Source organism: Abramis brama (assembly GCF_963993115.1).
Source record: "Abramis brama genome assembly, chromosome: 22".
In the NCBI taxonomy this organism is placed as follows: Eukaryota; Metazoa; Chordata; class Actinopteri; order Cypriniformes; family Leuciscidae; genus Abramis; species Abramis brama.
The window spans coordinates 3,897,493-3,910,346 of NC_139984.1; the positions used below are offsets into that span (position 1 = coordinate 3,897,493).

At 37.5% G+C, this 12,854-nt stretch overlaps 1 protein-coding gene across 1 annotated transcript in view; it reads right to left on the reverse strand.

Moving 5' to 3' along the window:
- Positions 1–812: 812 nt before the first annotated feature.
- Positions 813–12,854, reverse strand: part of b4galt5 (UDP-Gal:betaGlcNAc beta 1,4- galactosyltransferase, polypeptide 5) — a 29,291-nt gene continuing 17,249 nt past the window's right edge. Inside the window, exons 2-9 of the mRNA XM_084099124.1 lie at positions 10,791–10,898; positions 8,236–8,349; positions 6,693–6,820; positions 5,577–5,693; positions 5,113–5,300; positions 4,897–5,019; positions 2,396–2,497; positions 813–1,499 (exon numbers count right to left, since the gene is read on the reverse strand). Of these exons, the coding sequence (XP_083955250.1) occupies positions 1,352–1,499; positions 2,396–2,497; positions 4,897–5,019; positions 5,113–5,300; positions 5,577–5,693; positions 6,693–6,820; positions 8,236–8,349; positions 10,791–10,898 (1,028 nt within the window). The 3' untranslated portion in view covers positions 813–1,351. The remainder of the gene's footprint in view (positions 1,500–2,395; positions 2,498–4,896; positions 5,020–5,112; positions 5,301–5,576; positions 5,694–6,692; positions 6,821–8,235; positions 8,350–10,790; positions 10,899–12,854) is intronic.

Sequence of the window (12,854 nt, forward strand, 5' to 3'; positions counted from 1 at the left end):
AGTACACACACAGCACGTAGGCAGCAGCAGATTTCTCTAAATGCAAAGCATGCCAATGTGTTTGTGAAGGGCAGTGTGTGGGAAACACTCTTAAAATATCTGCACAATGCAAGCAGGAACTAAAGGGAAAACCCCTCTGGAAGCACAAACCACAAAATGTTTGTTCGTCAGACAATCCAACTATTTTAAATGGCCTGCAGACCCACATAAATACAGCTCCTTATCTACCTCCCATGACACATATTATCCCAGTGTACAGAGCGAAAATACCTGATCGTTCAGACGAAAGCGCGTTCTGCTGGCATTGCGGTGGTTTGTATACGGCTTGGGTTTGTTGGTGATCCCATTGTGTGGCTTTTAGTCCATGTCTATTGGCTCTGATATGCTGGTGTACTCCTGAGAGTTGAGAACATTCACTTATGATAAATGCATTAAAAATGGCAAAACTATTGATGACTAATCTTGCGCTTATGGGCATGTCCAGTTTTGTGTTTAATCAAATGTCCCTCTCTCTAATACCATCTGTGATTCACAGCTGTGAGATACACTAAAAGCTGCTGGCTATTTATTTTTATTTTTTTAAGGCATTTGATACGCCCATCTTCCTGTTTTAGTGGAATATACATCAACACATGAAAGAAAACTGTGCTAAGCCATTTCATGAGGTCACAATGTCAAGAAAAATCTGTGTTGTATGCGTTTGCCGGTAAATAAGCATGTTTATATTGTACAGCTAAAAGGACTATGCGAGGTGTTTGTTTCCACACAAAGGTGTGATGTTAGTAGCATCTACTGTGAGTATCAGTGCATGCTTATTATACATTTAATAAGGTTTGTTTTTTTTTTGTTTTTTTGCATTTTTGATATTCTGACACACAGAACCAGCTGTGTTTGTTTCTGGCAGAGAAAAGGGCATAGTCCCCAAACCCTACAATGGCTATTCTCAAGTGGTTTAGCATAACTGCCATCGACCTGTCCGATAACTTTTCTCGTTCCTGCTGTAAACATGTGACTTCCCCCCCGGAGAAGCCCGATTAAAAGACACATCGCACCGGATCTGATCGGTCCGACGAGGGGAAACCAGCAGTTGGGGTTTTGGATTCCAGAACAGATCAATTTACATGATAGACAGACAGTGGATGAGTGACAAAGGAAAAATAAAAAGGTCAAATTTGGTGAAATTAACACCAAAAAAAAAAAAATAGGTGGAAAAGAAAAAATTAAAAAAATTAAGTAAATGATAAAAGAAAAGACATCTGTGGAATCACCCCCTTTCCTAAAAAAAATAAGTAAAATCGATAAAGTGGTGTGGCATGTGGCATGTGTCTCTCCTGCCGTCCCGTGTGTGATGTCAGTAGTCAGCGATGGGCGCCAGGTCTCGGCTGAGCGTCACTGACACATTCGTGTAAAGACTCCTCCGGGACACTAGAGGGGAGTAATTCAAGTTATTGAGGCCATCCAGACTCTGTCTTTCCTTGGATCTACGAAGCAACTTGTATCTGAAAAGCAAAAGGAGATAATGTGCATAAGTCTTCAGAAACCTGTCGAAAACTGAAACTTGACATATGGGGCCCTATTTAACAACAGGAAAAATGGTCAGGATGGTCTGAAAGCGTTGTCCCTATTCTTTTAATGAGGAATGGGTGTGTTTTGGGCGTAACATGCAATAAGCCAATCAGAGTCTCATCTCCCATTCCCTATAAAAGCCAGTTGCGCTCGAGCCATTGCAGATTCGCTATTTACATGGAGGAATTTGCAAGCGGAAAGACTGAACGCTTCTCTAGCGAGGAAATGGATCTGCTCGTGCGCGAGGTTAAAGCACAAGCAGACCATCTACGGGACAAAGTGTGTTGTGGACCCGCCTATAGGCGCACATTACTAACACACTCTTTAAATAACAAAAATAATATTGCGCCATTGACTTTCCAGGTTTCAGCTGGTAAATGGCTCAGTCTATTTCAGTTCCTCAAAATAGCAATGCCTCAATGCGCCTGAACACACACCTCGTTCTCAGACCAGCAGCCCATGGGGGAACAGATGGGCACAAATGCATTTGCTATTTAAACAACGTGGCGCAGGACGTGAAAATGATAACTGCGTCAGGCTGAAACTAGCAATACACACTTGTGTCGTGCCTGGCGCTGCATTGCACCGGTTGTATGACAGGGCCCATGAATGGATTTAGGAACAATTTACACAGAAATTTATTCTGCTCATGAATAAGGCCAAACCTTACAAAAGCCTTTTTCATTAAATACAATTAAATGCAATAATGAGAATCATGACATTCTAGAACGCAACAATCCGTCCGACATCACCAAACTACATGCGTCCAGGATGTCTCCATAAGAAATGGAGACTTCAGACATTCAGAAGAGGCCTGTTCTCAGCGTACCTGCCCAGAAACTGCACCTCTCCTCGGTGGTGGTGTGGTATAGACATGTAGCGGCCGAGTTCTCCATGAGGACGACTCACTTTGTAGCCGGCGAACTGAACCCTGAAAAGAAACACATATTAGAGTCAACGAAGTCTCAAGCCACTGCACAAACTATCAAAGTGTCTATTTGCAATATTTACTATGAACGATTTACGATACTCTATAACTACTCTATTAACTACTCTATAGATGCACCATCATGCAAAAGCAATAGATTTTGGTTACAATAAATTTGGCAAAGATTCATTTGTTTCATAACGGGGGTTAGACAAAACAAAGTGAGCAGTGTTTGGCTATCCTGGGCAATCAGTGTACGTCTTTTAAACTACAGAGAGAATATACTTTCAGTCGACTTTTTATATGAAATATACTTACATTTATATAAGTGTACTTGGTTTATACTGACAAGAATACAGAAACATATATTTGGCCCTGTCACAGAGCTACCTGTTCCCTGTGTTCCCCTTGTTAGCCCTTTCTAGAAAACACATGAACACATACTTGGGTTTGTAAGACTCTTTATTTACCAGCGAAGGGAGAGATGGATTAACCACAGACCCACACAACCATACACCTACAACTAGACTGCTGTGTCTCAGACTGGCCACCTGAGCACTAACCCGGAGGACATTTAAGCTTTCCACAAACTGTTGATTATCACCTGGTTCAGCATACATGGTGGCGGCCATCTTGATTTGAGTAAAAGACTAGAATGGACTTTTGTCATGCTTTTTATACCTGTGCTGTGTTGCATCATGGGAGTGGGATTATACAAATATATATTATATATTATATATATATTATACAAATACTTTAAGTAAAATAATGTTTAGAATAATTTCTAAGTTAATACTTGTTCAAAATAATCACTTTAGCAAAGTTTGTACTATTTTTTTCTTGATTTTGATATATAAAAGAATTAATTTTTTGTGCAATAAATATACTGTCATTAAAATATGGTCATTTGGAAATATATATTAAAAGATTCTAAAAGAATTGAAAGAGATCCCATAATGATTTAATATAGATGTTTTAAATATGATGGTTTCATTATAATTATGGTGATTATCTATACGGTTAATAAAACCCAACTTCACATATGATATTTGCCATCTGAATCTAACCATGTCATGTCGGAAAAGTCAGCCAGATATTTATTATTATGTTAATTATGTATTTTACCCCAAATACCATACTTTTACATATTCTTCTATAGTTGAAAAACTGTTGCTTTAATTACCTTAAACAAAACTGAAAAACATTAACAAGACCTTTGTCTCAAAATATAGTCAATAATTTTAGCGATTCTCGTTTGCTACTTAAATCTACAACATAAAAAAAAACAACAAAAAAAAAACAAAAACAAATATAAGATAAAATTAGCTGTACCCTACTTCAGAAAAGTGTAATTTAGTTGGCTTGAAACAGATAACAGATAAACATTTAGCAGATTTTATTGATTATTCTTCAATGGTGTGAGTAAAGTATATGATGTTAAGTTCATTACTCACACTTTACAATAAGGTTCATTAGTTTACATTATTTAACTACCTTAGTTAACATGAACTAAGAATGAACAATACTTCTACAGCATTTATTAATCTTAGTTAATATGAATTTCAACATTTACTAATACGTTATTAAAATCAAAGGTTGTATTTGTTAACATTAGTTAATGCACTGTGAACTAACATGAACAAACAATGAACATCAGTATTTTTATTAACTAACATTAACAACGATTAATAAATACTGTAACAAATGTTACATTGTAAGTTCATGTTAGTTAATACATTAACTAATGAACCTTATTGTAAAGTGTAAAACGATGTTTACTGAGATTATACGTCAAAATATACACATATATTAATAAGTGATCTAGAAGGATATAGCTAGTTAACTAACAGTATAAATACATACGCATTTGTAGTATAAATAACAGTTGCAATAGAGAAGAAAAACTTCAATGTAAATGTAAAGTGTCAAAGTCTACTTTTGTATACTTTTAATTTTAAGTATACTTTAATTTAGTCCTAAGAAGTATGGATGTGGGACACTTACAAGTATACCAGCAGTTCATTCATTCTAGTATACCATATTTAAATATACTATTCACTGTACCGATGAAATTAACTTATTGTTTTTCTTGTTTTTGTAAAAGTAGTCATGTGATCTCAAAATTGTGACCCTCTCCATGTAAAATAAAACAGGTTTTATCAGGTTAGAGATATGACTTATTCAAAAGTATGATCTTTTATCTGTAAACCATCTTAATTGAGGAAAAGATTATTGGGAGCACCTTTAACGGCCATTTTCAGTAATTACTTTTATAGATTTAGTGGGATCCAGATAGTCACTATCAGCTTTTACAGTAATCTGGGAGCGTCTCTTTGGAAAAGTTATGAGATCATAGTGTTGTAAAACCCTATTATTTGCTCTGAGGCGTTTCGAGCTCGTACCTGTGCCAAAGGTCGTCGTCTTCCCCTCCCCAGCCCCAGAAAGCGTTGGGAAAGCCGTTTATCTTCCGGAACTGATCCGTGGTCATCCCGCTCACGCCACCAAAGAACTCCTCATAGGGAAGCCTGTACATGTCCCAGGAGGCGTTTATTCAGAGACGAATGATTCACACAATTCAAAATGGCATGTGAGGAAAACAGTGTATTGTGGAAACTTACATGTAAGAGTACTTGTTGAGTTTGACCGCAAAGTGTCTTGGCATGTCACCACAGCCATAGTAGTTGCGGTCGTTCTCCAGGATGTGGTCAACATCGTGGAATATCACGCAATCCCAGTTCAAGTCCTTCATGGCCTCTTTGAACCCGACATTAAACAGCATGGCACGATTGAACGGTTCGTTTCCGGCCTGTACACACACACACACACACTCTTTACTCTTAGCACTATTGTAAAATAACTATTTGACAATGAAACAGGACAGCTTTAGTGCTGCCCATGACAATGGCAATCTTGCAGTAGCACATATTAGCAGAATGAACTTGTGTAAATCATTTGTAAAACCGTTTTTAGAAATGGTGTGTCAGTCCAAACTTTATGTGTGTGTTTCTAAAAGCTAACGAGGACTCTAACGACCGCAGCCGCTAGATCTCAGCCGGTGAGATTTACTCTGTTGCTCTCTCACCTGTTCAATGACGTAGAAGCCGAACTGCAGTCTCTGCCTCTGCAGCGCTGGGATCAGATGGCGGAAGAGTATCGGAAGGTGCTCAAAGCGATTTCGGAAAGGAACCAGGATGGCCACCTAAAACGTGAAATAGGAAAAACAACAGCAAAAATGAGGAAATATCAATTCAGAAAAAGCACTTGAATTACCCGTGTGTTCAACGTGCAGCGTCAAAGATTCCCACAGTTCAGCAGTGTGTTGTTGCAATATACATTCAAATATATAAGACGCATTTAGGGTCACTGTTGTCAGGTGTGTGTGTGTGTGTGTGTGTGTGTGTGTGTGCATGTTAGGGATATATACTGAATATTTAAGATATATTTTATATTTATTTGGTGTTTTCTAAAGGCTGTCCCAATCTCGTATCTGATTTAACACAATACTGATGAGAGTTTGATTCGTTTCCATGAAATCCTGCAGTTATTTTTGTCCATTTCAATGATTCACTGACTAAAACTGCTTCATCACTCAGTGTTGAATTTCCCATTTAGCATTTTTAATTTTAGTTTTAAATTGATCTTTTTATTTTATTTTATTTGTTATGTATTATAATATGGCCTGGTTTCACAGACAGGGTTTAGATTAAGCCAGGATTAGGCCTAGGATTAGGACACTTAAGTAGCTTTTATAAATGTGCCTTTAAAAAACGCCACTGGTGTGCATCTTGAGACAAAACAATGGCACTGATATATTTTAAGATACATCAGTGTAAGTTGCTTTGTTAAAACAGCTCAAACATGCATTTTAGTCTGGGACTAACTTAAGCTTTGTCTGTGAAACCTGGGATATGCATATTATTATATTGAATGTCAACGAAATTAAATAAAAAATAATTATTGTACTTCTCGCATAAAGCATTTTAAATGAACTTGGCAACAATTGCTGTTTGCAAATGAATCACTAAAACCCAAACACTCTTTTGGTGTGGTTTTAACCAGACGAAGAGAAGCGAGCATCTCGCAGCAGAGCTTTCCATGCAACAACCTTTTATCTCACTGGCTGAGATCTATACATCTAACCACAACACTTCTGAAACAGGAAAGAGAAAGTAGGCACCAGAGAGGTGTTTTCACTAACCTTCCAGCGTGGGAGACAGTCGTGAGGTTTCCAGTGGCCTCCAAGAGAAAGACTCGGATCTGCCCGATCCAGAAGTTTCTCCACTTCAGACAGAGAGATCTCACTCATGTTCACCTTCAGCCGGCCCTCTGACAGACAGGAGGAGAGAACACTCATCACTGCTGCTGATCTTATAAGCACATATAGCTGATGATGACACCAGGAACACACACAAGCTCTCTATCAAAACCTTGTGAAAACCTAGTTTTTTATTTGGTAGCCATGACAGTCATACTGGATGTCAGTGTAGTTTATTATTGCACATTGTACTACGGGGCTGCTGAATGCTTGATTCTGATTGGTTGACGAATGTCCTAAGGTGTGCAGTTATTTCAGGGAAACGCACGGCTAAAGTAGTTCCAGCAGATCTTAATTATTGTTTTGTGCCACAAAATTACATTTTATTATGTATTATGGATGTATTAGTTACTATGGAAAAGCACATTTCACTTTCTCACTATCTCTATCTATCTATCACTATCTATCTCCCACTCAAACACACACACACACACACTTGTGTGATGTCAGCGCTGCTCTGACGATTTTATCAGTAAAATAGTTTAGCAACTTAAAGCTACATGACGTTTCTCACTAGTGAGGTGCAGATTAGGAGCTATTAGTAGACACTGGTGCTGAACACAGATAAGAGACTCATTCTCACACACGCTTAATCTCTCTCTCTCTCTCTCTCTCTCTCTAATAACTGCATTAATAACTGCATTAGTCTGCTAGTATTAGTGGCTCAAGTCTCTGTTACTAGCTCAAAAATGACTTTTTGTAATTAGCAATGGTGGCATGAGATGAGATGCGTAAGAAATTAGTCCCACACACAAGAGCGTTTCAAGGACAGAAACCTGACAAACGTCTTGAAATACATCATCTGAACAATGTCTTGATGTGTGGTAACTGAAGTATAAGCGGAATAATTGACTTTAATTCAATTAATAATTCAATTAATTCAATTAATTCACTTTAATAATTGACGTTATCAAACTGATTTTGAACGACTTAAATTCTGTATTATGCCGGCCAGACCAGTAATTTGGCGGTTTTGAATTTTACACGGAAATGATAACATCTTTCAAAACGTTTCAAAACTTGCACCACGTTCTGGAGCCACCAAACGCTGTCGTCGCGCAAATGAACGGCCAGAACGCATTAAACGTTTTCTGTTAGAACGGTGTCATGTTAGCGGAACTAATGATCCTTAAGTGAATCAATCAAACTAACTTTAGCTGGACAATAACTTTATTCTAGAGCTGCTGTAAAGACAATCTCTGTTACTGTAATTTCCTATAATCACTGTAAAGCTGCTTTGAAACAATTAATTTTGTTAAAAGCGCTATATAAATGAAGATGACTTGATCTCTCCTCTGTCCACGTCTTTTCAGCGCTAACTTTTCACTGCGCGTCTTTAGTAAATCCTGACAGTAGTTTTTTAACACGAAAAAGGTGTTTTGTAAAGCGGTTAGTAAACTAGCTGTCCGTAAGTCTGTGCACTTACTCATGGAGGGCAGTTTCTCTGGGCAGACGTGATCCGGCTTGTACGTAAAGCCCAGCGGGAGGAAAGGAGTGGAGGGATCTTCTGTCTCGTTGAAGTTAAACTCATATGTGTAGTCTAGAGAATGAGAGAATCAAACAGTCATGCATCAGTACATCACAAACATCTCCAGCACTGTCTTCCCTAAAGCCTGGCGTATCCTGACGCAGTGTTTCTCAACTCCAGCCCTCGAGTCGGGATCCACATCCCAGAATGTTTTAGATTCTCCATATTCAACACGCTGAGCCTCTGAGGAGTCGAATCCGGGGTTTGATTAGTGAGACATGGAAAGCTTTCTGGGAGTCCTAAAGCCCATCTTACATTCAAAAACATCTTCTACATGCATCTTATTGAGCAATTTCATCAAATCAATGTCGCAAAGTACTTTGTTAAGGACGGGTACACTGGCTTAAAAGCTGCCTTGTTTTATGAATGAAACATATGACTGGCTAAAGTCTCTTTCTACAGAGCATGGGATTGAAAAACTTTTTTGGTAACGTTTTATAATACTGTTCCTTCATTAATGAATAACTACACACGAACAAATCAGTAACGCAGTGTTAACATTCTAACTACTATTAACTAACAAGAAACTCTGATTAACACATTAGTAAGTAATATCGCTCAGTCTATGTGGAAGTTCACTATTAGCTAATCAATAATACTATTTTTTTTCATACTTCACTGAAGACTACTATATACAGGTTCTTATACTACAGGGCCGTTGAATGCTTGAATCTGATTGGTTGACGAACGTTCTAAGGTGTGCATTATTTTCAGGGAAACGCACGGCTAAAGTAGTTCCAGGCAGGTCTTGACCGCATTACAGTTCCATATCACTTCGCGTAGTTAACGGTAATAACGGAAAATAGGATACAATTCATAACAAGAAAAAGCATTTAGCCCCATGCGCTTGATCTGCAATTTTCAATGTCTAGCTTCACAATCAACGGAAACATGCAGTTTAATTTTAATAAATAAAGTATATAGTCCTGTCTATATTATAATCAATAGAAAATTAAACTGAATATAGGCTAAATAAATGGATAGTCCTGCAGTACGGATTTTTATTGCAGATAATAATAAATAAATAATTATTTATAGGCCCACTTGTTAAAAGGGCTTTGTGTTTCATTTATTTGGCTATAGTCTACTGTCATCTGTCAATGAAAAAAAAAAAAAAAAAAAAAGAATGAACGAATTAATTAAAACGAATTAAATTAATAAATAAATAGGCTAATAATACTGACGCACATGCTTTTCTGTCTCATTATTGCAACATCTCTCTCTAATAACTGCATTAATAACTGCATAAAGCCGGGGACACACTTTAAGGCCGGTTATGAATGCAATTTGATACTTATGACTGATCATGCCCAAACGCGCGTTCAGCGCGTTCAGTCTGTGTTCAAAGTCGGTGTTTAAAATCTGCTGCAGTCGATGAAAACAGTCAGAGAATGTGTCAGCTAGTCGTGTGTCCCAGCATTAGTCTGCTATCAGTGGCTCAAACCTCCGTTACTAACTCTAAAATGACGTTTTGGAATTAGCAACGGAGGCATTGGATTAGATGCGTAAGAAATTAGTCCTACACACAAGAGCGTTTTAATGACAAAAACTTTACAAACGTCTTGAAATACATAATCTGAACAATGTTTCGAGGTGTGGTAACTGTAGTATAAGCGGAATAATTGACTTCAGGCCGTTGAATTATTAGAAAAATAATGCACACCGAGGTGAACGGCCACTCCGCTTCGCGTCGTGACCGCATTACCACCTCGGGTGTGCATTATTTTTCTAATAATTCAACGGCCTGTCGTCAATTATTCCTTACATAATTAATATTAATAATGCACAATTTATAATAAAAGGTAACCTTCTAAAGGAACTACTAATAATTTGGATCAGTATTATAAAGTGAAAAACATGATAACTACCTAATATTGACTGAAGTCATTGTAAGCTTTTGAGATTTTTGTACGATCTTGAATAGTAATTCCTTCCGATGCATTTGGAAACACTTTAGTCATTACTGGAAAATCCCACGATCTTCACATTAGAGAACTGATACAAATAACTAGTTCCTTTAGAAGGATGTAGTAACACTTGAGTCATTACTAATGAGTTACAATTACCTTATATTATACATGATGCATTGTTAATATTAATTATGAACCTGTATATAGTAGTTCTTAGTGTTCAGAGAGGTATGAAAAATAGTATTATTGATTAACTAATGGTGAACTAACACATTCGCTATTACTTACTAATTCATTAATCAGAGTTTCTTTATAGTTAATAGTAGTTACTAGAATGTTAATAGTGCGTTACTCATTTGTTCCTGTGTAGTTATTCATTAATGAAGGAACAGTATTATAAAGTGTAAAAATATATATTTTTTGGTGGGTCTCAGAAGGATCTCATAACACGTTTATCTGGTGAGGATATGCCATAGCTGGTGCCAGTGGTGTGCTCTCTGTTCTTTAAGATGATGGTGAGAACACATCAGGAGTGTTTTGTACCTGTGCCGTTGATGTTGTAGGCACTGCGGACCATCTGCTCAATCACCTGAGCTCCTATGTTCCTGATCTGGATTCCCCGGGCCTGAGCCATGAACAGGTATTCATTAACTGATGGAGAGAGAGAGGGAGAGAGAGAGAGAGAGAGAGAGAGAGAGAGAGAGGGAGAGAGAGAGAGAGAGAGAGAGAGAGAGAGAGAGAGAGAGAGAGAGAGGAGAGAGAGAGAGAGAGAGAGAGAGAGAGTTATACCACTAGAATAACTATACTGTACATACTGTACTGACACAACACATTATTATGATTATGGCCATCAGTCTGCAGGGACATAAACACGAGTTCATCTTCAAAAAGAACAGCAAGAGAGAAGAACATTTCCTACTTAAAGGAATATTTAATGAAATGTCACGGAGATGATAAAGTCTTGGAACCTATTTCAGAGTCTGCGTTCTGGAGCCACCAAACGCTGTCGTCGTGCAAATGAACGTCCAGAACGCATTAAACGTTTTCTGTTTTCTGTTAGAGCGGTGTCGTGTTAGCGGCCCCTAAGTTAATAACTAATGATCTTTGCAATGGAAGTTAATCAATCAAAACTAACTTTAGCTGGACAATAACTTTATTCTAGAGCTGCTGTAAAGACAAACAATCTATGTTACTTTAATTTCCTATAATCACTGTAAAGCTGCTTTGAAACAGTCTATATTGTTATAAGCGCTATATAAATGAAGGTGACTTGACTTGTTGACTTGAAAAAGCAGATTTTAGGAAGGGTGTTCATGCTGCTCTTTTCTATTTAATGAAAGTGAATGGTGACCGTGGGCTCTTCCAGTGTGTGCCAGTAGTACACAACACTTGTGTGATATATTCAAGTGTTCTCAAGCCATGTGATAGGAAAAGTTATTCATTATAAATTAAACTTCTTCCCATACACTACTTAAGTCTGCACATATTGAATTGTGGCCGAGGAGAAGAGTATAGTGAATATCTGCCGAAGTTTCAGTCTCGCTCACAGCTGTCACATGCTTTCAGGACGAAGCACACAAACTATGGACTACTTTTATAGTATGTTTATTTTTTTATTTTTGTCATTTTTTTAGCTCATTAACTTTCACTGTATTGAAAAATAAAAAATAAAAAAATTGTTCCATGAAAAAAAAAGAAAATATATATGTGTGACATGAATGACATGAGGGTGACACGGTGCTATTATTAATTTAATTTAATTTAATTTAATTTAATTTAATTTAATTTAATTTAATTTAATTTAATTTAATTTAATTTAATTTAATTTAATTAAGAAATATTGCAGGTGTTTCTTCATCCCCCCTCCATCCCAGCATGCCGTTCTGTGTTGGTCTTTTCAGCAGGCGAGAAAGGAGCGAATGCAAGTTTCTGGAACACAGCAAAAGTGCTGGACCTTCTTGCATCATTGGCTACAATAAAGAGCCAAAAAATATATATTTTTTTACTACAGTGTAAATATATCAAGTAATGTACACATATTGTATGCAAAGTGCAACACCTTTAACAAATCTATTTGCATAGTGGTGTTGTTTGGGTGAGAAACCCACAGGCAGCTCAGTCTCACACGTTCAACTCTTTCATCCATTCAAACCTTATTTTCCGGCATTAATGTTTGATTTTTGTATCAGCATAAAATGATAAAATGTGGTGTGCCATCATTTAATGCTGGACTCCGTCCTTCACGAGTTTGTGTGTGTGTGTGTGTGTGTGTGTGTGTGTCCTGTGCAGTCACAAGGCCGCACAGATAAAGCAGAAAACAATCGCTCTTTATGTGCAGATATGAGTCTCCCTCAGATAACCCTGAACACATCTTCATGCTCACACTCTGAGTGAGTGTGTGTATCCCTACATTTACAACTGCAGTCCCTCCCTGAAACACTGAACACGGCCACAGCCCTCATCCCAGCGAGATCTCGTGCAGAAGCTCTGGGGGAGTTAGCGGGACAGTATGTGGTTAATACTGCACTGTATAAGGACTCAACTCATAGTATGCATTTTATTTTATTTTATTTTTTTTAATATTTTTTTTGCATGGGCTTTTATTTT